The sequence below is a fragment of the Neolamprologus brichardi genome, chromosome 7, assembly GCF_056152115.1.
Source record: "Neolamprologus brichardi isolate AB-2024 chromosome 7, ASM5615211v1, whole genome shotgun sequence".
In the NCBI taxonomy this organism is placed as follows: Eukaryota; Metazoa; Chordata; class Actinopteri; order Cichliformes; family Cichlidae; genus Neolamprologus; species Neolamprologus brichardi.
In genome coordinates, this window is record NC_142110.1 from 56,259,867 (window position 1) to 56,287,538 (window position 27,672).

At 38.7% G+C, this 27,672-nt stretch overlaps 1 protein-coding gene across 2 annotated transcripts; it reads right to left on the bottom strand.

The window, feature by feature from the left end:
• Nucleotides 1-27,376, bottom strand: mphosph9 (M-phase phosphoprotein 9). 2 transcript variants are annotated; one of them, XM_006804721.3, is made up of 24 exons: nucleotides 27,274-27,376; nucleotides 26,228-26,499; nucleotides 24,912-25,059; nucleotides 19,593-19,682; nucleotides 18,956-19,455; nucleotides 17,242-17,407; nucleotides 16,964-17,036; nucleotides 15,994-16,097; nucleotides 15,775-15,894; nucleotides 15,106-15,566; nucleotides 13,855-14,004; nucleotides 13,312-13,399; nucleotides 12,740-12,955; nucleotides 11,364-11,411; nucleotides 11,204-11,268; nucleotides 9,910-10,011; nucleotides 8,899-9,114; nucleotides 8,649-8,818; nucleotides 7,771-8,040; nucleotides 6,998-7,118; nucleotides 4,940-5,031; nucleotides 4,267-4,445; nucleotides 3,234-3,302; nucleotides 1-916 (listed from the first exon to the last, which is right to left on the bottom strand). In XM_006804721.3, exons 2-24 carry the CDS (start codon nucleotides 26,461-26,463, stop codon nucleotides 815-817), a joined length of 3,786 nt encoding a protein of 1,261 aa, XP_006804784.2. In that variant the 5' UTR covers nucleotides 26,464-26,499; nucleotides 27,274-27,376; the 3' UTR covers nucleotides 1-814. The 2 variants fall into 2 exon arrangements, with proteins under 2 accessions (XP_006804784.2, XP_006804783.2); XM_006804720.3 differs by having other exon boundaries at nucleotides 8,625-8,818.
• Nucleotides 27,377-27,672: the final 296 nt, after the last annotated feature.

Consider the following 27,672-nt stretch of genomic DNA (forward strand, 5'->3'; position numbering starts at 1 on the left):
TATTTTTAACAAAAAGCATAATTTATTGTGCAACAATATTACATTTCCAGTGAAGTTCATATCATTGTAGGAAAACCAGGACAACAAGGAAGCAGTGCAAGAACCTCCATGCACAAGCATCATTGAAAAACAGCTGACTCGAGTTTTGACTCTGTGGAAATGTGTGTGTGCTGGTTTCACTCGATTTTGGAATGGACCATTACTGTAAAATAATTTACAGACATAAAGCAAGAAAGCCACACAAAAAAACCCTGATTTGGCTCAATTAAATATTTCCTTCAAGATCAATAAGTTTGGCCCAAAGCAAAAGATAAATAAGCAACAAATTGAAGAAAATTACCTTAACACATGTCAAATGGAAAAACATTCAAAACTTAAAAAACAAAAGAGCCACAACAAAAGAAAAAGAAAAAAAAGAAAAAGAAAGGCAGTGATAGTTCCAAAGTGGATAAATGACTTTGCTGGAAACATTTGTTTTGATTGTTCACATTTACTCTAAAACATGAGCCGATTTAAAAATCTACTCCTGAATATGGCAAGTAAAGAATATTAATATTGATATTTCTGTGGCTAAAAAAGTAAACGACTGTACAAATCTGTGCTTTTCTAAAAAATATACTCCAAAAAATTGCTATATCTCTCATACATATACAAAATATCCCCGAGTAATAAGTAAGAGGTATAAAAAGATGCTGTGGAGTCACTGTACAGATGGGCTTATGGCACAGAAAAAGATGGGAGGACAATCAGTGCTGTGTATAAAACCAAGACACTAAGTTGTAGAATCAATACTAAAGTAAGAAGACAGACATTGCTATATGTTGGTCGAGGAACGGAGGACGTGGAATCTCTTCAGGGTCATTCGGATGGATCCCAGCTCACGGTTCAGCCTCTCCAGACGATTCTCTAAAGCCACCTGAGGGTGGAAGTGGAGCAGAAAGTTCAGTGGCAGCCATTTCAAAAGTAAGTTAGCAGGTTCAATACATTAGTATCTGATTTAAGCAATTTTATTAACTCTAGGGATGTTGACCTGTCTGGGAGGTCCCAGCAGAATTTTTTTTAACTATTTTAACTGATCCCCCTCCCCTCTCCATAAAAGGTGGCTACGTGGAGAGGGTGTCCTCCTTTAAGTTCCTCGGTACCCACATTTCCAAGGACCTATCCTGGACAACTAACACATCAGCCCTGGTGAAGAAAGCCCAGCAGGGCCTCCATTTCCCGAGATTTCTGAGATGGAACAGGCTGCAGACTGACCTACTAGTGTCCTTCTACCATGCCACAATCGAGAGTGTGCTGGTGCACGCCATCCCTGTGTGGTACGCTGGCTGCACAACAGCCGATAAGAAGAGACCCCAGAGGGTTATCAGAACTGCAGAGAAGGTGATCGGCTGACCACTCTTCACCCTGGTCTTCATTGCCAGCTCTAGATGTCTCTCGTGAGCCAGGGCAATTATAAAAGACCACCTCCATCCTAACCACCATCTATTCAACATCCTGCCCTCTGGAAAACGGTCGCAGCAGATGGCCGCCCCTCCCTGAGCCTGGTTCTGCCGGAGGTTTCTTCCTGTTAAAAGGGAGTTTTTCCTTCCCACTGTCGCCAAAGTGTTTGCTCATAGGGGGTCATATGATTGTTGGGTTTTTCTCTGTATCTATGAAGCGCCTTGAGGCGACTTTTGTTGTGATTTTGCGCTATATAAATAAAATTGAATTGAATTGAATTGGAATAAGGTTCAGATCCATCAGGTACAAAACCAACAGACTAAAGGACAGCTTCTACCCGTGGGCAGTCAGAAAAATAAATGCAAATTAAGAGTTTTTTTACAATCACTCTGTTGCTGCTACTTGCTATTTATTATGTTGCTGTGTGTGTGTGTGTGTGTGTGTGTGTGTGTGTCTTTTTGTTTCCATGCAATATTCTGTTCTTCCTCTGCAATGTTTCAGCAGATGTGCAATTTCCATCCCTTAACAACCATAGGCCTTCTACCCTTATTTATTATATTTTATTACAACGCCTTGTGCACACCCCCACAATGCTTCCTGTAACACAAACATTGTGTATATAGTGTTCTTATATTGTTTTTCTTCTTCTTTCTTGTATATTGTTTTCTTTTCTTTCACACCTTTGTGGTCTTTTTTCGTAATTTCATTGTGCAAGCAAATGAACATTGGCAATAAACGTTCTAAGTTCTTCTAAGTTCTAAGGTTTATTTTGAGCACCTGACGGCTCTTTTTTGCTTCTCATCCGTAAACTCTCTCCATACGCTTTCACGTATTTCTTGCGTAGGTGATAGAAGAGGGTTGCCATGTTTGATTCTGAGGTTGGGACTGGTTGCATAATGTTTTACCATTGTGGTTGCTAACGACAAAGCATAAAAAACGTCGCTTTTCCATCTGTAGTGTGGTTATTTTAAATATAAGAGAAAGATAGAACTTTAAAAAAAAATTATATAGCCACTACAGTGACCATCAAAACAATGAAAAAGTATTGCCATAAACAGTTTGTGACACCACAAAACAAACGATCGTGTAATATGAAATGATAGACATTTTCATATTGTCATCCGAAACATATCATTATATCGAACAGCCCTATAGTAGAATCAATGATTCTAATTGGCTAATGCATTTGGTTTGGTCCACAAAGCAGAATCTACTGAACAAGGTTGACAGCGGCTCAGAGTCTCTACCTAATCACAGTGGTAAGCTTTGAGCGAAATGCTAACAAAGCATACTACCATACTAACATGTTGAGGTTTAGCAGTTTTATTTAAAGTGTCAGTATGTTAACGTTTGTTAAAAAGCCCTGCATACGACACAGTTCAGACTGATGGCAATGTTTTCTGGGTCTTTATTTTTTAAAATAAAAAACAAAGTATTGAACAACATTTAGCAGTTGGTGGCTAAATCTAAAATGTATCAATAAGCTGGCTGAACTATCTGCACCAAAGTGGTAGACTGGTATCCACAGATTTACATTGTAAGCCTAGCCTTTTAAACTCATAAACTGTGAAAACACTCTATTTAACCACAACCTAAAAAAACCCCAACCCCTCAAATCATGTGATTTGCATTACACAAATGTTCAAATTTAAGAACTAGTGACAGGTTGCAAAATTTTGTTAGTAAAAAGATTGTAATAAAGAATCTAAACACCATCTGCTTAACAACAACCACCATAAATAAATCCTAGAAACATAATAATAAATATTTGGATGGTTTCCGTGGAGCCTTACCTCATCTAACCTGGTCTGTAGGCTCACTCTGCCGCCTGCACCAGGCATCCGGCTCAAAGCTGCCTCAATCTGTACATCACACATTCAGAGGTTAATCATGTATGACCCAAAATAATGATATTAATTAAATACCCCTCACATGAAACACATTCAATGGACTCATGTGTAACGCAGAGTAATATTCCCATGTCAGCAAGGTAGAGACAGGAGGGAGGGGGACTGGGCGGATATAAACCTCCTAAAAATACAAGTCATTTAGCAGCTCTGTAAAAACAATGAATCCTGGTCTGTGTCAAGAGATGCAAGGGTCTTTAAAGGTAACTACTGGACATTCTGGTTTTTAAAATAATTGCAAATTTCCTTTTGTAATTACCAGGAGAATGTGATGAAACAATCACTATGACTTGGAAGTGTATCAAAGAGATAAGTACAAAGTCTGCCCAAAATGAGAGGAAGAGGAAATCCTAATAACAAAGCAGAAGGACAGGTGTTCTAGTTAATTGGACAGCAAACAGGGTGGCACAGTTGTTAGCACTGTTGCTTGACAGCAAGAAAGTCCTGATTTGAATCCACTGGCTTGCTGGGAACTTTCTATGTGGAGTTTTCATGTTCTCCCAGTGCTGGGTGTGTTCCCCCATGTACTCTTTGTTGTAGAGTGGCGAGATAAAGGCTGTTAATATCAATGTTTGCCATGTCCCAACAAGCTTATAAGGGAAGCTAAAATTTGGAATGTTACTACGCTCATGTGTTTGTTTGTTTTTTGTTAATAACCATCAATCTAGAGGCAGGGAGACTAAATTATCTTAGGGTAAAACCAAGTACACCCTTAACTAGTTACCAGTTCATTAATGGGATAACACTGAGAAATACCAGTCACTAGCCCCCCCACACCTACAGACTCATCAGAAAACTTCACGCACATGTTTACCTTTTTACACCATTTTTGAAAAGACACCAGTGTTCCACTTACATACATTGATTTGATAAAAAAGCAGATACTACTGCATATTGTGACATGCCTTTGAACTCTCACCTGCTGTTTCTCCTGCGTCAACTCGTCAAACAGTTTCTCAGCCTCCGCCAGTGACTGGATTCTGTCAAGTGAGGCTGAGTCTTCACAGGGGTTCTGCGGGTCAGGTCCACTAAAGCCTCCCTGCTCCTCCCAACCCAGCTGGGAGTTTTCATCCTGTGGGTTTTCACCACCAGAGGACTCTGGCAGAGAGAGGAAAAAAAGATATTATTAATATGCTCCCAGTAAATACACTCACTGGTCACTGTTTTAGATCTACTGTCTGCTATGTGTGCAAAAAAAAAGAAGAAAAAAGAAGAAAGTTACTGAAGTGTTACTACAGCAATAACAGAAGTAGTGAAGATTAGTGTAATTAATATAACAAATTAATTACAATGTACCTTCTCGCACTCTAAAGCAAAACCTTAACATAAATAATGCCCAACAGAAAATCAATTCAAATCAATCAAGCATCAATTTTTATTGTTACATCGCATATTAAAAGAGTCATCCTCCATTCATTCTTACAATAAAAGATAAGAAGTATAAATAATCACCCTGTTATTCAGTATCATTTAAACTGGTTTATGGTAGGAGTACAGCACCAAAACAATGCAATAAATCTGGTCAAACAACAAAAAAGCAGTACTTAACTGAATTTTCTAAAAAACTGTATCTGTACGTATAAATATGTTACCATCTTCTCTGCCTGTTGATGTAAACTGGAGTCTTTTCTTGGGACTGCTGCTGTGGAATGAGTGACGTCTCTTGTCAACTTGTCCGTCAGGCCTGTAGACAGCACACAATGAGGTTTTAATTCAACAAAAAACAAGTGTGACAGCTGCTGTTCAGGGGCTTATGTGATGAAGCAGTGAGGTGTTTATATTTCATTTCATGCTCTAACTGACTTTGAACAAACCTGTTCTGTGTGACACTCTTTACAAGGTTTTAATGTGTGTAGGGAGCAGTGGGATGACACCTGGTGGTAAATCTCAGCAGGCAGTGTTTACGACAAATATATGACGCGAGGGTTACTCTGTCCTCTGTGACATGGTGCAACTAATAATGTTCACTAATAGATGCCAGAGCTCCACTGCTAATATTTCTCGACGGTAGCTCACCCTCACCAAAATCTTTGACACATCTCTCTCCAAGCTGACTAAGATCCGAGCTGAGATAACCGAGCATTTGGCTTTGGGGGTTTTTTTGTTTTCTTTTTTTTTAGCCTGCCACTGTGTAGTAGCAGTGAAATTTTTTTTTCCAGTATTCCAACTATCATTTGGTTTGGTGAGCTCAATTTAGGACCCAAAGGGAACATATTGAGTGTAGTTTGATGTGTTTCATACAGATCTTACACTTGCTTCCCAGACCACATTATGACTGTACCTGGCTTCAGAACATTTTGAATGATAGTCATATTAATCCGAGTAGCACAAAGAAATGTACAGAGACTGCACCACTTGAGAAAAATGGTGCAACACCAGACAGGTTACTGCAATGGGACTTTTCTGTGGCCTGAATATTGACCTACAGGCTGTAAAATACATCCATATTACTTCCCAGAGGAAAGTATCAGAGAATCACTGTGGCTATCCGGTTGTTAAGTGATGACATATGAACCCTGCTTCGGGGTCCAAACTACATTGGGATTATAAAAGCTGTTGTCTTTTTAACACGTTTTAATGCTTTGTATCTTGTTCTGCTTAATCTGAACAGTCAGCGATCACTGTCGGCCTCACATGACTAACTTCATATTGTGAATGGATTATCTCAGTTTGGCCCGTTTTCAGCGTCTTTTATCTGCCATGTGATTGCATTTGTCTCTAGCCATCGGGGACCCTCACGTTACCTTCTAATGAGGGGGAAATAGTGTTCATCCTCCAGCTTTACTGTGCTAATGTATTTATATCATCCTAACCATAGCATATTCCAGCTAGCCCCAACTTCAGTACCCCTACAATCATCACTGCTGTTTAGTTTTCTGTCTTCATTTATGTGATAAGTGATAGTAGAGCTTTATGTTTTAATTTTTCAGAAATCCTTCAGTCAGAATATGGTATATCACCTTTAAATAGAAACTAGCAAGCTAACTCCCTGCTAACTTCTAACTCTTTTAAACTTTAGAAATCCTATTTTCATGGACGCCTGGATGTTACACTTTGTTACACCTAGTAGAACTGCCACACTGATCATTTTGTTAAAGATGAAGGAATTTCGACAGTTTTTAACTCTGTGATGCCACAGTATTTGTTTGAGTTTGGGAACTGAAGAGGAGTTTGGACCCAGAAACAGCTAATGACATCAGACTTAAAAGGCAGGTAGTGAATGTATAATGAATGGATATAGAAAATAAACTGTGTAACCTCAGTACAGCTCACTGCACAGGCAGCAGAACACTTTCCCTAATATCTGTTTCAACTCCACTGACTTAAGGACAGATGCAGAATAACTTATTTTATTGTTTTTATTTAGGTTTTCATTTATTGAGATCTTTTTTGAATTATTTTGTTGTGCTCTTTTTGTGACATCAATTTTGGCACATAAAGAAAGTTCAGGTCATGTAAAAACGTGCCCATATGGGAGAGCTCATATTATGTTATTTCTAGATGGTTTAAAATAAAGAATCACTAGTTAAAATATTGTGAAGCACAGTGAATACTTAATTCCCCCTCTCCCTGTAATGTTAATGCTGTTCAAACACGGCTTACGGAGAACTTGCGCAACAATACAAGGTAATGTGATGTATGTTTCTTACCTGTGGAGAAGGTATTCCTCTCTTGGCATTGGGTGACCAAAAGCAGTGGAGTAATTTTCAGTCGGGCTGCGTTTAGGGCTGGACTTCGCAGACAGAGGCATGAGTAACGTTTCCCTCTTTGCTGAATGGAAGAAAAGAGCGTACCACTAAGTAAAGCTCACACAGCCCTATTAACACTATCACACTGAGTGTGTCACAGGAGACAGAGCCAACAACAATGTCTTTGTGTTTTGTGTTTCCAATTAATGAAAGTAATTCAAATTACAGACAAACAGTGGACTCCAGCAGTGTACAACTTATTACAGTAATCACAATACCAGTCAACCAATTATAGCAGCAAGTAGTGAAGCCAATACAGAAAACAAAGGCAACTAAGCCATCTGATTGCTACCATAAAGTTCAGACACAGTATAAATATCTTAAGTCATACCAAAAAATATTAAACAAGACACTCAATTTTACTCATTTTTTGATTCCTCTTTAAATGGTAACTGTTCTTATATTTGTTGTTTTCTACTCTGAGCACTCGCTAAATACAACTTGCCTGATTCATATATGTTTTTCTATGTGAGTGCTTTCTATCCAACATTCACACAGAATTATACTCCAATGGATGAATCGGAGAGCAACTTGGGGTTCTTATCTTGCCCAAGGCTATTTGGCATGCAGACTGGAGTAGACGGGGGTTGAACCTTCCATTTAGTAGGTGAACTGCTCTACAACCTGAGCCACCGTCACCCCTAAATGGAGGTAGAATGACTGGAAGCTCTTACTGGGTGTAGCTGTGGGTATGCTTCGGTGTGCTGGAGGAGGCAGTGAGGAGGATCTGTGGCCCTCTGGAGACAGACTCCTCTGAGCTCTTAGCAGAGCAGCAGCTCTTTCTGCTCCACTGCGACTTTTCGATCCTCCATGTTCAGCTCCAGCCACAACTCCTCGAGGTTTAACCAACTCCTTCTCTCTGTGAAGAAGCCCAGCGCGCTCCTGAATTGGCTCTTTGTATCTCCTCTCCACAAACCCAACAGTGGTTCTCTGGCTACTGACCCCTACAGAGACAAAAACATAAAACATAATCCAAGAGCAGCTTAAAAAGTGCATCCAGTATAAGATTTAACAACAGGATGTGTAATAAGGTATAAGCTGAGCCATCTCCAGACAGAAAAGCAAGAAATGACAAGTGACTACAGAAGACCTGAAAGTAAAGAATAAAATCCTGGAACTTAATGTGAATCACCACAAATTAAATAAACATCCATATCAAAACACGTGAACATATTCAGCCTGGAGATGGGGGAAAAAAAAAACATTCCCTCTGTCACATGTACTGAAAGTGTACTAAATAGAGGAATGATTACAGTAAGTAACCCCCTTTTAATTGTAGCTGCTTTTGTAAAACCAACACTGAGGTCTGACCTAACTGTTTGGCCACAAATCTTCGTTTGACATGTTGGGCTATATAGCAGCTGTATCATTTCTAATTTTTTCTCAATTAGCTTGTTTTCCAGGAGTCTCTCTTTCTGATTTAAGCTACAGGACTGAGGAACATTTTTTTTCATGGTTAGCTGCTTAGAATTTCAGACAGTCCCTCAGTATAAAGTGGCCTTTGTAAATGTGTGAGTGAGAGTCATACTATGGTTGGTGGAGCTGTTCTTACAGGGTGCCCGGGTATCTGTGGCTTTAGTCTCCTCCAGCTCTATCAGGGCCCTCATCATGGGTGTCAGGGCACAGGATCCTTCTCTGTGACTAGCTTCCTGGTGGCCAGCACTCTGCTCCTGGTGTCTGATCTGAAGAACAGACTGTTCACACTCTGGAGGAGATGCACACCTGTTGGAGAAGATCTCTGTAAATCACTTACAGTTGTACTAAACAAAACAAAAAAACATCCTCAACAATCAGAAACACACCTCCAGCTCCCAGCAGCTGAAGGGGTGTCCACGGAGCTTCCTGTTCCCGATGAATAATCATTTAATGGATACGATGCCCTTTTGTGGACTGTTGATTGATTAGGTCTTCTGACACTTTTTAGCTGGTCTGATAGAAGAGGAGACGTTCTGTGGGTGACATCTGGCTCTGCTTTGCCTTTACTGGGTGACAGCAGGAGGTCCGGATGGTGGAAAAGGCTGTGGACACGTTAAAAGCTTAAGAATTTGGCACGCATCAGTTTATACACCCCTTGTAAGCACTGCACTTACAAAATATTTGAGCTTAAATTGGAAAGATATAATAAGAGAGAGATGATTAAAAACATTAAAGAAAATCTTTAGTTATTAGTTCATCATTCTTATTCTAATGGCATACTTTTGTTTATTGTAAAAAAAAGTAAAGATTCACGTAATCTATGTTCCTGGTTGTGCTTTTCAAAACTCAAATCATCAAGTTTTGTGACCCTGGCAATTTAAAGCAAAAACCACATCTGAAACAAGAATTTTCAGTAGAAGAGTTCACATTGTCAAAGACCCAAGATGGCGATCAATACAAAGGAGCATGCTCACTGTTTTATTAACAGTTACAGAGTCCCATATCAAATCTGTTCCATATCACATTGGAGTTCTACTGTACAGTCCTGAAGCATCTAAATGTTTGCAGAGCACATCCTGCAACATTATAATCAATGAAAGTGGCCAAACCAGGTGGCGAAAGGACATAAGTAGGGCATATGTAGAGGGGACTAAAAATAGCAGCACTAAAAATAGTCGTCCAGAGACCAGAAGGTATCACAGTGGCACATTCAACAGGACGTCCATGGAATGCTTTAAAAATACCACCTCTGTTCGTCAAATGTATCAGAGAAGATGGCCTTGATAGGAAATCAAACAAATTTAAACCAGGTAAAGATTCTGATTTTATTTAATGGGTGGAGTCCCTGACATTAATGATTACACCTTGTGAAGGATTTCAGTACTTTTTGTGCTTACCCAGCTCCAGAAGGTTGTATGTTACTGTGGGAAACATAACGGGCCCTGGCCTGGTTCTCATGCTCCAACTGCTTCACCTGAGACTCCAGCTTAGAGATCACTCTGAGGGGTTTAATCACAAACATACACATGGAATAACTAAACCAACGCTGTTTAGATTCAAAGAGTTATAGAAGTATTTCAAAGGCAGGTACAACAAGCCATGCTGGCTCATTTATTTCTTTTTTCACTACACAGCACAAGGCTGTTTACTTTAATGACTGATGGAGATGTGCAATCAGTAGCTGTGATCAGAAAACAGAAAACAATGTTAATAAGTGCAAACGATAATATATGACTGTAAATAAATTCCAAAAAAATTGTACTTATTGTGAGGCTATAAAACACACAGCAGCTTCACCCATCTGCTTTTTAAATTTTAAATCAAGGGTCCACCAATCACATGAACAGACAGCTACTTCAGACAATGGATGGACAGAGGGGCTGTACAACATCTCTGTAAGCTCAAGTAGGATTATTTTGAACTGTGAGTCATACAACATTACTCTAGTCCAGTGCAAGAATAAAAATATGAAAATGGAAATGAGCATATTAGGTCCTCTTTAATGTCAACATTTTGCAAGAAAAATTCTCTCAACCATCAAGGCCGGGCTGTAATTTGCTCTTCTGTTTTACAGATCATAGTAATTAACATTTGCACTGTGACTCCATTAGTCCTTGACGCTTAGAGCAGCTTACACATTTTCTATTTTTAAAGTCTTCTGTGTATTCAAAAAATAAAACATTTCTTAGTTTCCCCAAAGTCTCTTTACACACAAGGGCATATGTTATTTCAGTGGATGCTGATGTAGGCCTTACCCTTTAGGTTATTAACTCAAAAACAGATAAGCTAAAGTACTCCAATTTATAACTACCATCTGTTCTTATTGTTGACTTGGCACACTTTATCAATGTGCTCCCTCTATAGGCATCAATTAGCAGGCAAAGGGGAAACTGCAAGGAGACAATGCTGTCTAGCATTGGAGGCCAGCACTATTATCTATTTTTAACAGGATCATCATTAGGCTTTATCGATTAATATTCTTTTCTCCGTCTCCCTGCTGAATACCACCCACCACTGCAGCCCTTTCACAAAAATGCTCAAACCAGCAAGTGACAATGAAACACTGACAGGCCGGAGACCAATAACACTGTAACATTTTGACCTTGACCTAAAGTGACCTTTAAACAAGCTGGTAGTCTTGACTTTTTAACCTTTAGATCCAGCTCACATATAGTCACTCTCTTCACTCACCTCTTTAATTCAGATATCTGATCATTGGAATCAACAAGCCTATTCTCTGCTGACACCAGGTTGTTCTGTAGATAAATAAATGGGGAAACTCCATGAAGCCAAACAAATCAAATAATCACAGTAATTTTTTAAATGTAAATTTCAGTGAGAGAATCATTACCTTCAATCCTTCATGGTCTTTTATCAGAGAATCATATTCTCCAAGCAGCTGAGGAAACAAAACCACAGACATCTTAACCTTGGACGCCAGCATTACTGCAGTGCTGACAAAGAGTGATTTATTTTTTTGCTCTTAAAACAAAATTCTGAGAATGTGACAGTAGTACTGACAATACTTCAGACAAAAGAAAAATCAATATTAAAATCAATGAAAAATGAGGTGGATGTGATGGCTAACACAGGGTCATTTAATAGTTTGGGTTTTTTTAACTTAATTTTTAAACACTCTATACATACTATAGCACTGGCAAATGTCCTTTTTTAAAATAATATTAAAAAAAAAATCAGACAAACAAAACAAAAAACCCCACCAATTTCTAACACTGCCTCTTCATTGTTTAAATACTAAATGAATACATCTTTATGAAATCTAAAGGAGTATGTCATTTGTTCCGTTAGATAGATTACGCATAAGTTATCTAGCCACATAGTCTGTTGGTTGATGGGGAGTTTAGTTTTTAGTGCAAAAAGTGCACCTCTGTAAATAATAATGTGAGCTTGATTTATAACATGTTATAATTTGATAATAAATGCAAAAAATACAATTACTTTTTGTTTTAGATCAGCATGGTGACATGGTTTTTAGTACTGTTGCTTCACAGCAGAAATATGAGGGTTCGAATCCACCATCTAGCCAGGGCATTTCTGTGTGAGTTTGTATGTTCTACTCTTGGGTACTCTGGTTTCCTCCCACAGCCCAGAGGCATGCACCTAGTGGGGTTAGGTTCATTGGTGATTCTAAATTGCCCAAAAGTGTGAATGTGAGTGTAAATAGTTCTCTAACTGTGTTGTGTGACAGACTTAATATTTTTTAATAGTACTTTCAGAATTATGTTTTTAAAAAAAATCTACCGATACTACACTGTCCAGTGTTTCAAAAGACCAGTCATGAAAGTGGCAGAAACTGTATTACACGAAAATTATATGTAGACTATAAAGTGAAAGACTTTTGCTTGTACTCCCCTGCTTTGGAGAACATCTGGCTGTAGCCAACATGAGGTTAAAATGATCAATACTGGAGCAGATAGTAATCAGATGAACCTGACTGGTGCATCCTTGAAAAAAAAACACTCTTAAAACTCTTACATACATCCTCAGCTGCAAACTAATTCCTCAACACCTAGAGCTAGCTGACTGCGGATAAAGTAAACTATCACAAATTATCAAGTCCATTAACAACAGTGCACTTGCCTGATTAAAGGAAATACCTCAGTACTGATGCTAACAGCATCCAGTGAATAAGAGGATGTTTATGTTTATGTGACAGTTTTCTGACTGTTATCATGTCTTCATGTCATTTTGTTCTCTCACACTTACATCCTGCAGCATCTTGTACTCTCTCTCCCTCCTGGCCTCCTTCTCATCTGCTTCTCTGCAGGCTTTCTGTGCTGCCTCCTCCAGCTGCCGTAGACGGTTCTTCAAACGCGCCACCAGGGCGTCCTTTTCTTTGGCCGAATGTTTGCTTTCTTCCAGTCGCTGTTGCAAAGATTTCACAGTGGCACCTGCTACAGCATAGCGCTCCGGCCATTCTGCCTAATGACAAAAAAAGGACATCAAAATGAAGATATGGAATAAAGATTACTTTCATAGCCATTGACATATTTTTAGAAAACATCCTTGATGAAGTGACAAATTAAAAAGACATTCTAATTGAAACCCAATAAATATAAATGCATTCACAAGATTTTCAAAAAATTTGACCTATGACCAAACTTGTTGAGAATAGTAGTGTACCTATGGTATCAATTTGAAACTTCTATGTTCCTTGGTTAACGAGTTATTGCATTTACAACTTGGGTGTCCATGTCCCCTGCTGGGTGATGACAATACCACATCACCTTTTTACGGCTAAGGGGTAAAAATGATATAAAATAAATAGCAAAGCATACCAGCTTTTTTTCCAGTGAGCTGTTTGTTGCCTCTAGTTCTTGAATACGGGTGGTGGCCTCAGCCAAAGCCTGTTCTAGATGCCTGCACCTGTAAATAAATAGCAATAAACAATGAAAGCATAAAAATAATCTAAAAAGCAATACTACGGGATTTTATGCATCTTGGTATTTCAGAATATGAATTCAATATCATTCAAGTTTGATTTGACACCTTTTCCCCTTTAATTTCAGCATCTTAACCACAACTTTGCATCATCCTAAATGGAGTACCTATTTTAATGTCCCCTATTGTTAATGCACTGACAGATGTAGAAATGTGTTAAACTTTTGAACCCCTTGACATCAAAAACAACAGTTCACTTATTGGCTATTCCTAACCAAAAGTGACTGTTAACCCGCTGGGGGGGAGTGTGATTTGGTTCGACATTTAACTGTAACATCCCTGCTTATTTTTCTTGTACATATAAAACAAATTTTTTTTACTCCAACTCAATATAATGAACAATAATATTTTAACTGAAAATATAGTCCATAAATGCAAACCTTTCTGTGAGCACATGGTTGCTCTTCTCTAAATCCTGGGGCAGATCTCTGAGCTTGAGTTTGTCTCGCAGGGTTTGGATCTCAGACTCATAATATTCTTTCAGGTCAGCCACATGCCGAGAATGCTTCTCTCTCAGGTTCTGCCTTAGTCTGAAAAACAGGAGAAGAAAAACTAAACTTTTTTAAAGAAGATTGGTCATGTGTAATGTTACTTTATTCACAGCACTTGAAGTAGTTTTTGGTTCTCTGGGAGGTGACTGGGCATGGTAATGTGATCACGATGCAAAGTGAAGCGAATTCATCTGTTACCTTATTTATCCATTACTTCTGACTTTCTGATAATCACAAATACATACCTCCACTTTTACAAGTACAAAGAGATAATGGGAAAAAAAAGAAGCAATAAATAGGAATGAGAGCAGCTTTCCTTTTGGGGCTGGCTAAAGCCTCTTGGACAGTGCCAGAAACGATTATACTCACCTGTAAATAAAGGAATAAAAGGGGAACTATAACCAACCTCAAAGGTAAAAAGTTTTAAATATGTGCTAACATAATCAATCTTGTTATGAAATGAAGCTATTAAACATGAGATTTCTGTTCACTGGCTCTGGGTCCTATGAAACACATGACCTGCCATGTCCTTATTTCAGGTCCTCTAGACAGAAAACATGAAGTGTAGCTAAAGTGCTAATAGTGTTTGGCAGTATTTTGGATTTATTTGATGTCTTTAGAGATTCATATTGTTCAAATACTAATCGTTTATACTTTATAAACAGACATTTTCAGTTCTTTAGCTTCAGGTCAACATTTACCATAAAGGGCCAAATCAGGCATTAGAGTAGATGTTCTTAGAAATTATTTTGGGGTTTTTTTTTTTTATTATTTGACACATATAAAACTTTTTTTCATTTTCATGTTATTTAATTCTGTTCAATCAAGTCTCTAACGTTATGTCATGGCCCCCCCCCCCCCCCCCCCCCCAAAAAAAAAAAAAACCACCCAACTTTAAAAAAATTTCACCATACAGAGCGTTTCTAGCTTTCCTGTGGCGTTGCTAACGGAAACTGAAAAGATCTACCACTCAAAGACAGATCGACACTCAGTGGATTGTTTGAGAATAACATATCAAAAACAAGTGATAGAAAAGTTAAAGTTAATATCAGTGCATTTTTTTGGAAAGATATAGGGACTCAAAATGTGCTCAACAAAATGGTTGAGCAGAACATTATACATTATAACATATGTACGTACAGAGAGAGGACAACAGGATCCTCTAGTGATGATGCTCTTTCCATGTGTGGACTGACTCCATGTCGCAGAGAAGCACCAGAGGCTGAACAAGGCTTCAGGGTGCTGGTGTGGGTGTGACTACCCTCCTCTTCGCTGGCTAACGGAGCACTGGCTCTGCGCTGATGGCTGTCTGTTTGGGAGGGCTGAGCCTTATGTTGGGAGGTAGACAGGAATTGGGTTGTATTTCCCCATGGGCTTTGCACTTTAGATGGGGCAGAGACACTGGAGGTATCAGAGATACAGTCTGTATCTCCAGGGTTGGGGCTGCAATCCACCATGCTGTCAGGGGTTATGGGGGTCCCGACTCTAGGGTAGCGGTGGGGCTGATTGGCAAATGATGGGCTGCTGAAATGAGAGGGTGAAGTGAAGCCAGAGGTGCGATCTGACTGCCGCATGTTAGCTGCTGGATCCAGTGTCAACATCTGAAGCACAAAAATACAAATTGTAAGAAAATTTAAACTTGTGGATGTAAAATTTATTACAAGATTACAAGATTAACACGTCACCAGTCAGTTATATTTTTAAAAATATTATATTTTTTAATAATTAATGTTTTATCGTGTCATTATCTATCTTCTGTAAATCACTTCTACAATCTTGGGATTGCAGAGTTTGCATCATGTGACATACCTGCGGTGACAACGGAAAAGAAGTAGCAGAGCCTTCCCAATCTGAACGCTTACAATCTGCTCTTTGCTTGTTCTGATAGATCTCTCTGAGAGACAGCTGAGGTTCCTGGCTTCCCGGAGTCTAAAGAAGACCAAATTAGGCATCAAACCTCCGCATTATAAGCAAACCATGTATTTTATATCAGTCTCAGAAGCCACAGTAAACCGTAACGTAACTCACCAGACTCATGGATGCCTCTTGCAGAAGTAGATAGGCACCACTGTCAAAGCTTTCAGGTAGTGGGTGATAGAGATCACACTCATTCAGACGCCAATACGTGAGGCCTAAAACAGAAAAAGGATTACTCTAATTGCTATATGCAATAATTTGGAAACATTGTTTGAAACTACAATTTTATCACATATTTCTGGCAGTGCTGGCCAACCTAAAATATATGTTTTTAATATAAACAAGAAGTCTGATATTTAGTTAATTGCTCAATTGGTTGACACCACTGGCAATGTTTACAATAACAATTTGGCTGATAGCCAGTGCTGATACTATTCATTTTTTATTTGTTTCTGTACCAAAGATTGTTAATATCCCATTATCAATATGGATGGGATATAGCCAACATGGATCAATTCCAATACCAATATTCAGCTGACATATATTTTATATCTTCTTTGTTACTAGCAAAGCTATTAAAAGTACCAAAATTACACCTAAAGAAAGAATTTAGTTGAAAAATATGTGTGTATGTCTACATAAAATATCTTATTGTTGTTCCACTGAGCCTTAGTGTAATCTACATAATATTATAAACACATAATTGCACCATAGTGTTGGAGTAACACCCCCCCCCCCACCCCCCCCAAAAAAAAAAAGACAAACAAAAACAAAAAACCTTGGAGTGAACAGCTGTTTAAAAAATGGTTGACTGGCTGAGAAAAATGCAACTCTATTGTAACTCTACTATATGTTTAACTGCAAGAAACACAGAAATTAGCTCTCCAGGTATGTGTAGAGATGTATGTTTTCAATTTTTGATATGACCAGGGACTTCATCTTCTAAAAGAAAAAGTGTAATATCCTGTATTTTTTTATTTTATTTCATGTTTTGTATTTGATTTATTTCAATATACTTTCAATATACTTTACAGCCAAATCCAGTCACTGTGTGTCTGAATTCAAGTCACTGAATTCCTACCTGAGGCTTCAGATGCTAAACTATCACTCCTCCTCAGTGGAAAAGAGCTGGAAGACGGCCCAGCTGGTTGATGCTGAAAACCAATAGAGATGAGTGGATTAGATTCAGCAGCAGGAAAGTAATCAAAACAGAAAAATACAGCAAAAAGAAAAAATACTACAAATAAACACTATGCACTGTTGCTGTTTTGGGTTTGTTTGTTTTATTTTATTTTATCTATGCAAAATCTTGGACAATTAATCCTGGAGAAGAGGCTGTCACCACTTCCTGGGTTATACCTGGTCCTGGGACTCTGTGCTCTCCACAGTGTTTTGACTGTGGGATTCTCTAGGGCTGCGAGGCTGCTCCTGGTACTCTGGTATTTGGGATGACGCTTGTCCTGCTTTGCTCTTCTTGGGCCTCAGTTTCTGCCTCTGGGCCCAGGAGGTCAACTGTTGACTGGTGCTGTCAACAGAATTGCTTAGGGTAAGTAAAATTATAATTTCTCAGACAAATGCTGCCTAAACCTCAACAGGATTCTTGCAGGGTATCTAAAGGGTTGAATGAGTATTGTTACAACAAGCATACTGGTGCCAATCCAGTCACTTCAGTGCCTTTTTGTTCTATCTTTACTATTTATTTAATATTACAGCAAAGGGTCAGCAGTTTGGAGGCATTCCAAAGATTTCTTTGTTTGTTTGTAACAATTTGTGATTAAAACACTGGTTGCATACGCTGACACAACTGAAAAGCTCTGACAACAGCATTTTTTCTCTTTCTCTCACTACAGTATGTTCAGTTTAACGCTTGTTGAGAATGAGTCACCTGTGTGCCCTCTGCTCCACTCAGAGTGCGACGTGGTGAACACACAAGTGAGACGGGGAAAGGAAACACTAGCACAATGATATATTCCAATAAAGCTTAGTAAAGACTCGCACTCGCAAACATGTCCAAAATAATTGGGTAAGCACACATACACATGTTTTTGTCCTTAATTACATTTTTAATTTTGTTTTCATTTATCAAAACTTAAGAAAACCACTATTCTAGAGCCATTTACCAAGTGCATTTATATTGTAATACTGTGTTAGTACTTTCCAGATTAAGTTACTAATTCCTAACAGTATTACTAAAGTAGCTAGTGTGATAGGGGGGATGATCTACATATGATGATCTAGATATTTGGCAGGATATGCTCAATTTTTGAGACATATTTCCTGTTTTCTTGTTTGAATTTAGGCTTCCGATCATCTGCCAGCCAGAGACTCTCATGTGACAATGTCATGTTGGGTGGCCATTTAGTTTCAAAAAATGTTTTAGAAAACATCTACAGGCAATTAAATTTGATATTAAATGTATTTATAAAACCAGTTTCAAACACAGAACACTTAACATTGATGGCTTCATCAGTGTCTTTCTTTTAGGTCATGTTTACATTCATGTTCCTCACTGTAGGGTATAAACTGGGTATAAACTGACTGCGTGACAGATCTGAAGTGAAGTACACAGTCACTAGCTGCTTGATCCTAATCAATGGTGTCTATATGTTGGGCGCCATTTATTTTAAGTAAATGGCGCTACTATAGTAAAAGCTACTATTGTTGTGTCACATTCATAAATCTGCTCAGCTCTCTTGCTTAATGATTGATGCTGCAGGTGTTGGAAACTCAGAGGCAAGACTTCTACAGGCAGCTGCAGGCAACAAATAACTTTGGCTCCCGACTAAATCTCATTAATTTGGCCTGTCACAAACTCTGTCTTTATCACATTGAAGACTTTGCCATTATTTTAAACACTCAACATATAAAATAAACTGTTGGCCAGCTGAACATGTGTAAACCGTGCCTTTTACCATGTCTGTAATGTTTATGGACTAGTGTCAGACTTTGTCTATAGCCATTTTCAGATGCTCTTGGGTTAACAGATAGACGTTTATGTCTGAAAAAGCTGAGAAAACACCACAGTACATCCTTACAAACTCAGTTTAGCGTGGATGTGTTTGACCTTACATACCCAGAGATTTTCTGCTGATAAACTAGTGATTCATTCACTCCGAGCATCCTCTCATTGGAGAAATCTTGCTGGCAACCAAGCATACTTGTCTCTGTGTCTTTCTGGAAGTTAAAGGACCAGTGATGCTTCTCGCTTCTTTGACCAACAACCTCATCTTCTCCCGGTGAACCTGCAGGTTCCAGACTTGACTCCCAAGTAGAAAGAGTCCCATATCCACTGCTGAGCACTGTGGTTGCACGCTCATCTCGCTGATTTGTGGTCTCAGACCTAGGGAGTGGAGGCGATGGGGAGCTAAAAGGGGTATGGACGGGAGCTGCCAGACTGTCATTGTCACTGGACACAGTTTTGGGAACAGTACATTCACTGGAGACAGGGGGGAAAATATAGTCCTTCATGTTTGTGGTACTTTTGCTCACAGGAGTTGGGGAGAACTCCCCATGCTGGACACTAGCCTGGCGGTTTTGGAGCTGAACCAGGGCCTTAATTTCATCCTGAATCAACTGAAAAAGAGGAATTATTTTACTGTAAGAAACTGCTTTCAATATACTTATTAAGATAGTCCCCTTGTAATCCACCATCTCTTTTTTGAGGTGGTCCAATTTCATAAAACAGGACATGATGTTAAATGCAGGCTTACCTGTATTTGGCACTGGTATTGTTCTTGCTGAGCAAGTATTTGCTCTTGGTATTGCTTCTCAACCAGCTGAAACAGATGCAGCCATCGACCCTGTTGCAGAAAAACAAACATCGTTACTTGTCTTACTTTGAATAAAAGCGCGGGCTATTACAAGACAACAGTCACACAGAGATAAACAGAGACACAAAGAATGGCAAGAAGCTGTTGTATTACTAACTGCCATAGCCAGTTGCATGACAGCCACGGGAAGCCGACGGGTAAAGAGATCGGTTTTTATCAGATTCCTTCGTGGAAGAAAAATTGTTCAAGTCATCTTTCCAAAGTCACGAAGAGGCGACAGATCCCCTGGATTGCAGGGTAAGTCCCGAGACACACTGTGCTACAAGAAATCCCTTTCACTGGAAAGAACAGTGACTGTTGCTGCCCCCTCTCTCTTCCAGTACTCCTGAGCGAAGAGACAGACAGGATGGCCGGGGTCGCTGCCGGGTTTTCTTTGCCCCGCTCCAATTTAAGTGGATTTTAATGCTGTGGCTGACACCACTGGACTTTTAGTGTTGTTTTTATGTTTTTACTGTGTGTTCCCCCTGGCCAGGGATGTTTTTATCTGTTTTAAATATTTTTTGTGAAATACATTATATTTTAGTACAAAGTTTTGTATTGTTCTATTGCCTTGGCTATTCCACTGCTCTGTCCGTTTTTTGAAGGGTTGCCCTTCACTTAGAATAAAACATGGTGTCCACCTACATATCTGGCTACTCGGAACATCTCAAGGTCCTGTACCCATCCGTCAGTAAACTGGAACTGGGCTTGTTGCAGGGACCTGAAGTTACTAAAGACTTCATGAGTGTATGGACTCACACTTAGGACCATATAATTATAAATATGAGTGTGATGAAAGTTGGGCAGCAAGCTAATGTCTTTAGTCTACTCTGTATGCTCGTATGAGTCTAACCCTTTCACTCCTTTGATTTTTTCCTCGTACCTTTTTTTTTTTTTTTTTTTAACCTCTTCGTCAATTCTGTCTTTGTACGGACCTGCCGTGTTCTCCTTCGTTTTGTACATAACTGTTTTGGGGGTATATAAAATGCAAGTAGGGATTAAAACCGCAGAATGAATGGTTATCTAAAACCTGCAGGATGCCGGCCCTCGAGTCCTGGAGTTGCCTGGTTTAAGGGAAAGCGTCTGTTCATAGTTTCTACACAAACACCTGCAATCATCTGACATCACACCCAGTAAGGTTGGGCGATATGTAAAATTTTTCCAACCGACATTTCTCAGTCCAATAACTGACGACAGCCGATAGGTCCACACAGGTGACTTTTTGATGGCCAGAGCAATGTAATCATGCACAGACTGATTTCTGTGTTTAGAATTTATAGTTTTGTTTAGAGGGAATATTTTACTTTCTTTTCTTGTTTGTTTCAGTTTTAATATAGCTACTTTTTGTATTATTAATTTATTTATTTGAGAAGCGCCAAATCGCACAAAAGACTTAGCATTACATTGAAGTTTGGTTTGGTTTTTTTAATGCTCGCTGGAAGAGACATTTTTATTTTTAACTTACTTTTTGTTTAATTTTGTATTTGTTGTTTGGCCGAGTGTGTAAGACAGATAAACACTGGAACGGCCTGTAAACACAGCCTGTTATAGTGGAAAAAAGAAGCCGGTTTCTCTTTGTTTCCCTCCCCACCACTGTGGAATTTTTATTTAAATAAAATGTTTTTGTTTATTTCTGAACATAGGCTGCTGCTTACTTTTCTTTTTGTTATGAGTTTAAGTAAATGAATCGCTGCATTTAGGCGCACTGTGGGTGCATTTGCACACAGGTGGAAGAGGGGACCGTTAAAACAGCACTATTATTTTTTCGGTTGACTGATTCTCTTAACTTCAACCAACATTATTAGCAAATGTACTCATGGGCAAATAAATAAATAGCTCTTGTAAAAATGATCAGCGAAAGACTAAAAAATAAATTCATCCAATTGCCCAACCTTACAACCCAGTTTAGGAGTCAACCGTTGTTCAGTATACAGCGTACACAATTAGATATGGGCACTGAAACCACAGTCCATCAGTTATTTCTGAGATTTTATTAATTAATTAATTTTAGATTTCTCCATGAAAGAAAATGTATAAGTTAACCTTTTCAAGTTTTACTTTTTTATTTAAAACAAAGAAAACCCATATAAAACATAAATTCCCTCCCCTAAATATGTCTTGTCAGACAGATGCTTCCATGTGCCACTAAGGTCCTCATGACATGAAAATGAACCTCTGCCTATGTGAATCAAACATGTGTGAACATGCTATATGTATGAAGAAACAGCATGAACATAACCACATGTGTAATCTATATACTCGCTATTATACTGCATGGTCAAGAAATCAGCTTTCTGGACATCCACCATATCAGTATGGCCGCGCCTTTGTGTATGGCTGCGTCTCACCACCTGCTGCCCTTGGTGTTTGTCAGGTCTCTGTTTATGTAAATTTGAATAAATAATGTCAAGCTGCCATAGTTTATAACTGCCCAACTCTCTTCTTTCAGGGACACTTACAAATTTGAATTTAGTCAGAAATGCCCTTTCCGCTAACTACCCCTCAGTATACCTAGAGGGCCCTGCGCTAACCCCTGTGGCTGCCATCAGAGGAAAGGTGCAAGAAGTGTTCAGCTGAGAATGCACGTCTCAAACTGATATCAGCTTATCTGATTAATTAAAGAAGACAAATCTGACCAGCCTTGTCAACTTGTCTACCACTGTATTCTTGCGCCCAGGTAAACCCTACTCCAACCTATCCCTAGGGGCTAAGCCACTGACTTCTGGATTTCCTTCCACTTCGTGAAGCAGACCTCCTGAATCATCGGAAAATTTCTCCGCTCATCAAACTCTGCCCAGCTGATTGTAACTTGATGGTCAATCTGCTCTTGATAGCTTCCATTTGCCATTTCAGAAGGGCTTTATCAATCAATTCTGTGATTTTCTTTCAAGAACAATAACAAAATTTGATCAAGTTTTAATTCTTGGTGATTTTAATGTCCATGTTTGCTGTCCTGATAAACCTACGGTAATTTTTTTTAATGCACCTCCTTCATTCTTTTAATCTCACTTGGCTCACTACTGCACCCACTCCAAGACCGGACCGTATGTTAGACCTAGATTTGTCTTTTGGTATTTCAATTTGTAAACTGGATATAACTGATGCTTTTTCATTTGAATTCTATATTATCCTTTTTGATATGCTGCTCCTTCTTCCCCCTGCCACACAGCATCTACCTTTTCACCAATCACATTATATTAATTCTTCCACTGCTAACTATTTTGGTGAGTCCTTCAAAGCTGCAACAGATGCTTGGTCCGTAGCAGCTTCCCTGCTCTATCTCAGCCATGAAGATTTTACTAACTTATTCAAAAGCACTTGCTCCTCAATTATGGATACTGCTGCTCTGTATAAATTGAGAAAGTCTGGACTTAAACAGTCATCCTGACTCAATGATTGATGATTGCTCAATGTATGTTTTCTCCCATCAACTCTTAAAATGTGAATAATTTCTACAATTCTTTACTAGTAAAGTTGAGACTAATAGCATTCCCACCCCTTTCACAGTTTAACTGACTCTCTCAAATAGACAGACATTTAAACAGATAACACTACCCGCTCTTACAAAGACAGAGATTTCTCATAGAAATCTACAACTTGCTTTCTAGTTACTGTGCCTTCCACTCTTCTGAAAGATGTATTTGATCCAAGCACCTTCTCCATTATCAACACTTCTAAATCTACTGGTACTGTTCCATCTCTCTTGAAGCAGGTAATCTAGCCCTTGCTGAGAAAGTACAACTTAGACTCCAAATTACCTAATAATTACCAACCTCTACAATCAACCACTACCAAAATTCTTCAGCAACTTATTCCTTGCATACAGAAAAACAACATCTTTAAAAAGTATAAAATGAAAACAATTCTTCTACATCAGCTGCACCTTATTGTAGGGTATCTCAGGATTCCATCTTAGGGCTTATTCTGGTCTCCCAGTTTTGCTTACTCTGGGACAAATCATGAGTAAACACAATCTCTATTCATTCTCATACTGACACTATTCAGCTGCACCTCTGCCTCAACCCCAATGAGAAGTCCACTTTCTGATTAAGTTTGACAAGCAAATTACCTCAGTGGTTAAAACGTCTTTGTTTTGTTTTTTTAATCTCTGTTCCATATCAAAAATTAAGCCTTTTCTGTATGTGAAAGATCTGGAGATTGTTATTCATGCCCTGATTTCTTCCCACTCAACTACTGCAATTCACTTTACAATTGTCTCAGTCCTCTCTGTCCCATCTTCAGTTTATCGAAAATGCTGTTGTTAGGATCCTCACACGGACTCAAAAAAGACATCATATTATACCTGTTTTAGCTTCTTGATTTCCTGAAAAATTTAGAATTGATTTCATTGATTTAAAGATCCTTCTCTTTGTCAATAGAGCCCTTCATGGTTTGACCCCTTCTTACATCACCAACCTCCTACAAACCTGCTTCCTTTCCAGGTCCCACTCCCATGAATTGCAGAATACTGACCCAAATGCACAACACCAAAACAGCCAAGGGTTAAACTCAAAATACATTTTTAATAGGGTTGTTTAAGCAGTCCAAAGAATATAATATCCACAAAGGCAAAATGAATCCAGAGCAGCATGAAACACATGAGGACGGGTTAACTTACACCGAGACAAACAATGCTCTTTATAAATAAATCTGAATTGAGTAGAGTTGAGAACACAAAAAAAATAGTTCTATGTACACTAGAAGACTGCAATACTATGTGTATTTATGAAGGTGCCAGAGAACCAAGCTGTGCACAACAATTATGATACAAACTTCCATTAGAGAGAAATAAGACATAGGAAGAATTTAATTTCCCTGTGACCTACCCATACAGTAATTAAAGATTGAGAACAGAGTGTGTTATACCCAGGTGTACAAACTGAAAGCCTTCAAGCTTGATGAACTGTGCCATAAAGTGCCTTCACATTGTAGAGCATCACAGTTGTCTGTTCTCTGCAAATCACATCCTGTGTCTGCAAAGATCAGCTGTGGAGTGGTGCTGTGTGGGTGTTGGGGTCTGTAAATGTGTATGTGTGCATCTATCTTACTGTCAGGTGTGATTTGATCAAAAAATACATGTGACAAGTCTGAACTGAGGCTACCAGCAGCCAAATACAGCACACAAGAACAAACTGCTAAAGCAGCAAACACTAACTACACTTCATCATCAGCCTTTCTACAAGACCTATTGTCTTCTAGTCTCAATAGGTATTTTCCTACCTCGCAGTCCTTCCAGATCTCAGGGTCTGTCTCTCCACTGCTCTGGATCTCCTGGACCAGGGCCCTAAGGGTCTCCAGGGAGCTTGGATTGATGAATGGTAGGGTCTTCCCTTGTTCAAAGGCTTCATCTGTGCTCAGACATAGGCTCCTGTAAAACAAATTGGATACTGTTAAAATATTGTATCAAGTATTAAAATATTAGATATTAGATTAGAATATATTAGATATGTTTCTCCAGCCAGTATTATTTTATACTGTCTGGCAATATTATTATTATTATTATTATTATTATTATTATTATTATTATTATTATTATTATTATTATTATTATAGCTGAGCAGTATTTTAGAGACAACTAAATAAAATTATAAAAGTCAAAAAAGATCTCTACTTCTTAGTGCAGCCAATATCTGCAGCAGATATTGGCCTATCACAGACTTTTCAGTGTCTGATATTTTGTTCAACATGCGCCAATATTAAAAATATTTTTATGCAACATAAGGCAGAAGAATATCCATCTGTATATTTAAAAACAGTGTATATCTTGAAGAATAGCTCTGACACGTTTGTCTGCAGTACATGCAGCAGAGTAACGTCACAGCTGAGCAGCAGGCAGTGTCAAGCACTGGAAGTTATCTTTTAGTCTTTGAAATGTTTTGGTGGAAATTAACAAAATAGCCCTATACTTCCTCTTCCAGTTTAACACTCTACATGTGTAACTATAAATAAATACCACCCAATATGTATATTGTATGTATAGAAAGATCCAGTAATCCACGTGCTCTACTACTTTTGATAGAATACTGCTTAAAGATAGCTTTGTCTGTACATGTCTAAACTCAATCTGTTCAGAGGTTTTCCAAACACAACACAAAAAGGTCCACTGAACACAACAGAGTAATATCAGCACCTATTCAATTTTCCATTCCATTGAAATCTGAGAAATAATCATGTATGCGGTCAATTGTAGTTCTTAGAAAGAAAGAAAAAACTGTAATAGGAGTTTTAAAAGACCATAAATCTAAATTGACACAGAAAATTGCAATCAATGCATCTTCATATTCAACACTCCTACACATGTTCAAATTTCCACAAGCATTTAAAGAGAGCTGTCACAATAATGGAGAAAATCTTCTGCATAAATAGGTAGTAAATGTAAATCAATTTCCTTTTAAGCATTTAAATTTAAAAAAACTGCAACAACACACCTGCATTAGGAAAAAAATATTCAAATATTTAATATTTTAAAAGGGGCAAGTGTTTCTTTTTTTATGCAGACACTTCCTCATACAGTAAGGAACTTAGAGTTACGGTACCTGATCTTGTTGCATGCTGGTGTGATGTCCATGGGCCTGCACTCCACAGTGCCTCCTGTTGTTTGGGAGGTTGTGCGTCTCCCCTCAGAGACAGCCAGTCCTGAGGCTGATGTCCCCTCAGAAGACACCAGCGAGTTTTCGCTCTCCTTGCCCACATCCCCATCAGCACTGACATGGCAATGGCTCAAAGCCCCTGAGCTGGACACATCCTCTGAGATACTGTCATCTGTGGACATTTTTATGGGCCCATGCAGAGGGAGTCACTCTGACAGCTAGGGACCAAAGGAGAAAAGTTCAGAGTGCTGTTAATCACACTTCTTGTATTTCCAGCTTCAACAACAGGAAGTGCTGCTGAACTGTGAACACGACAATGCATTAATACGTTAATGTATAATACATGTAAAAGCCAAGAAAAGACACCAAATCAACTCTTAGTTTTGTTCTTAGATCTACTATCAACATTCAGTAACTGACATAAATATAAGCAACATAAATAAGACATAAACAAAAGCCGTGCACAATATGCAGATTTTTAAGATAATATGTAATTGTTCTTGCTTTAGCCTCTTCTGTCAGTCTGTCTGTCATGACCTGTGTTTGCCATATGTGAGAGCTCGTCCAACATGGGCAGCTTTGATTGGACACCTAATTAACTTAGCCAACAACAAGATAATCAACAGAGATAGAGATCCACAAGCGGTGAGCTGGTTCATTTAGTAAGAAGCTACATTAGCTGTTTTAGCTATGGTGTCGGCCAGCGCAACGGATGCTGCAGACGGTTGAAGTTGCCTATAAACTCCACGGGAGCCTGGGTCAGTCAGGCTAAGTTACCAAGCTAGCACAATAACTACCTCTGACTAGCAGTTCAAAATGGTTAGCTAGCTAGCTCAGTTTGGTTAAGTTGGTTTATGACAGGTTTGTAAGCACAGCGTAGGCACACAGGAGAGCGCGGGTGAAACGATAGCGCACGCGGGTATATAATAAATTATATAAAACAGAAAACTGTGTCACGCTGATTGGCTACATATAATAAACATTTAACCTACCCGTTAACTTGTATCATTATTTCATCCATATTTCTCTGTGAGTAGTCTAGCTGGCTAGCTGGTTGCTGGTTGGCTACTGCACTGCAGTGGTCGTTGGCTGCTGTAGTGTTCACAGCCCACATTGCTATTGGTCAAAATATTATCTGAAATACAGAGCTGTGATTGGTCGTTACTTTCACTCAGTGTTTCTATTGGTAATGTGGGGGACAGAGGCGTACGCATCTGTTGGGACCGTAGATAAACCAAAAGCATGAGGATTGTAAATTATCGATAACGGGAAAAAGAAAAATGTTTATTTGACTTAAAGTGTGGCTTTTAAGCCAGATAACTTAAGTCATGAAGAGTTTCTGATTTTATACGCCTTATTGTGTTTTAAAGTCAGTTAGCTCGATTTTTGAA

Coding starts and splice junctions, on each gene's coding strand:
- mphosph9 (XM_006804720.3), bottom strand. CDS start 26,463: ATGTCCACAGATGACAGTATCTCAGAGGATGTGTCCAGCTCAGGGGCT. Junction 19,683..24,911: donor AGATCTGGAAGGACTGCGAG/GTAGGAAAATAC, acceptor TTTCTGCAACAG/GGTCGATGGCTGCATCTGTT. Junction 4,446..4,939: donor ATCAACAGGCAGAGAAGATG/GTAACATATTTA, acceptor TCTCTCTGCCAG/AGTCCTCTGGTGGTGAAAAC.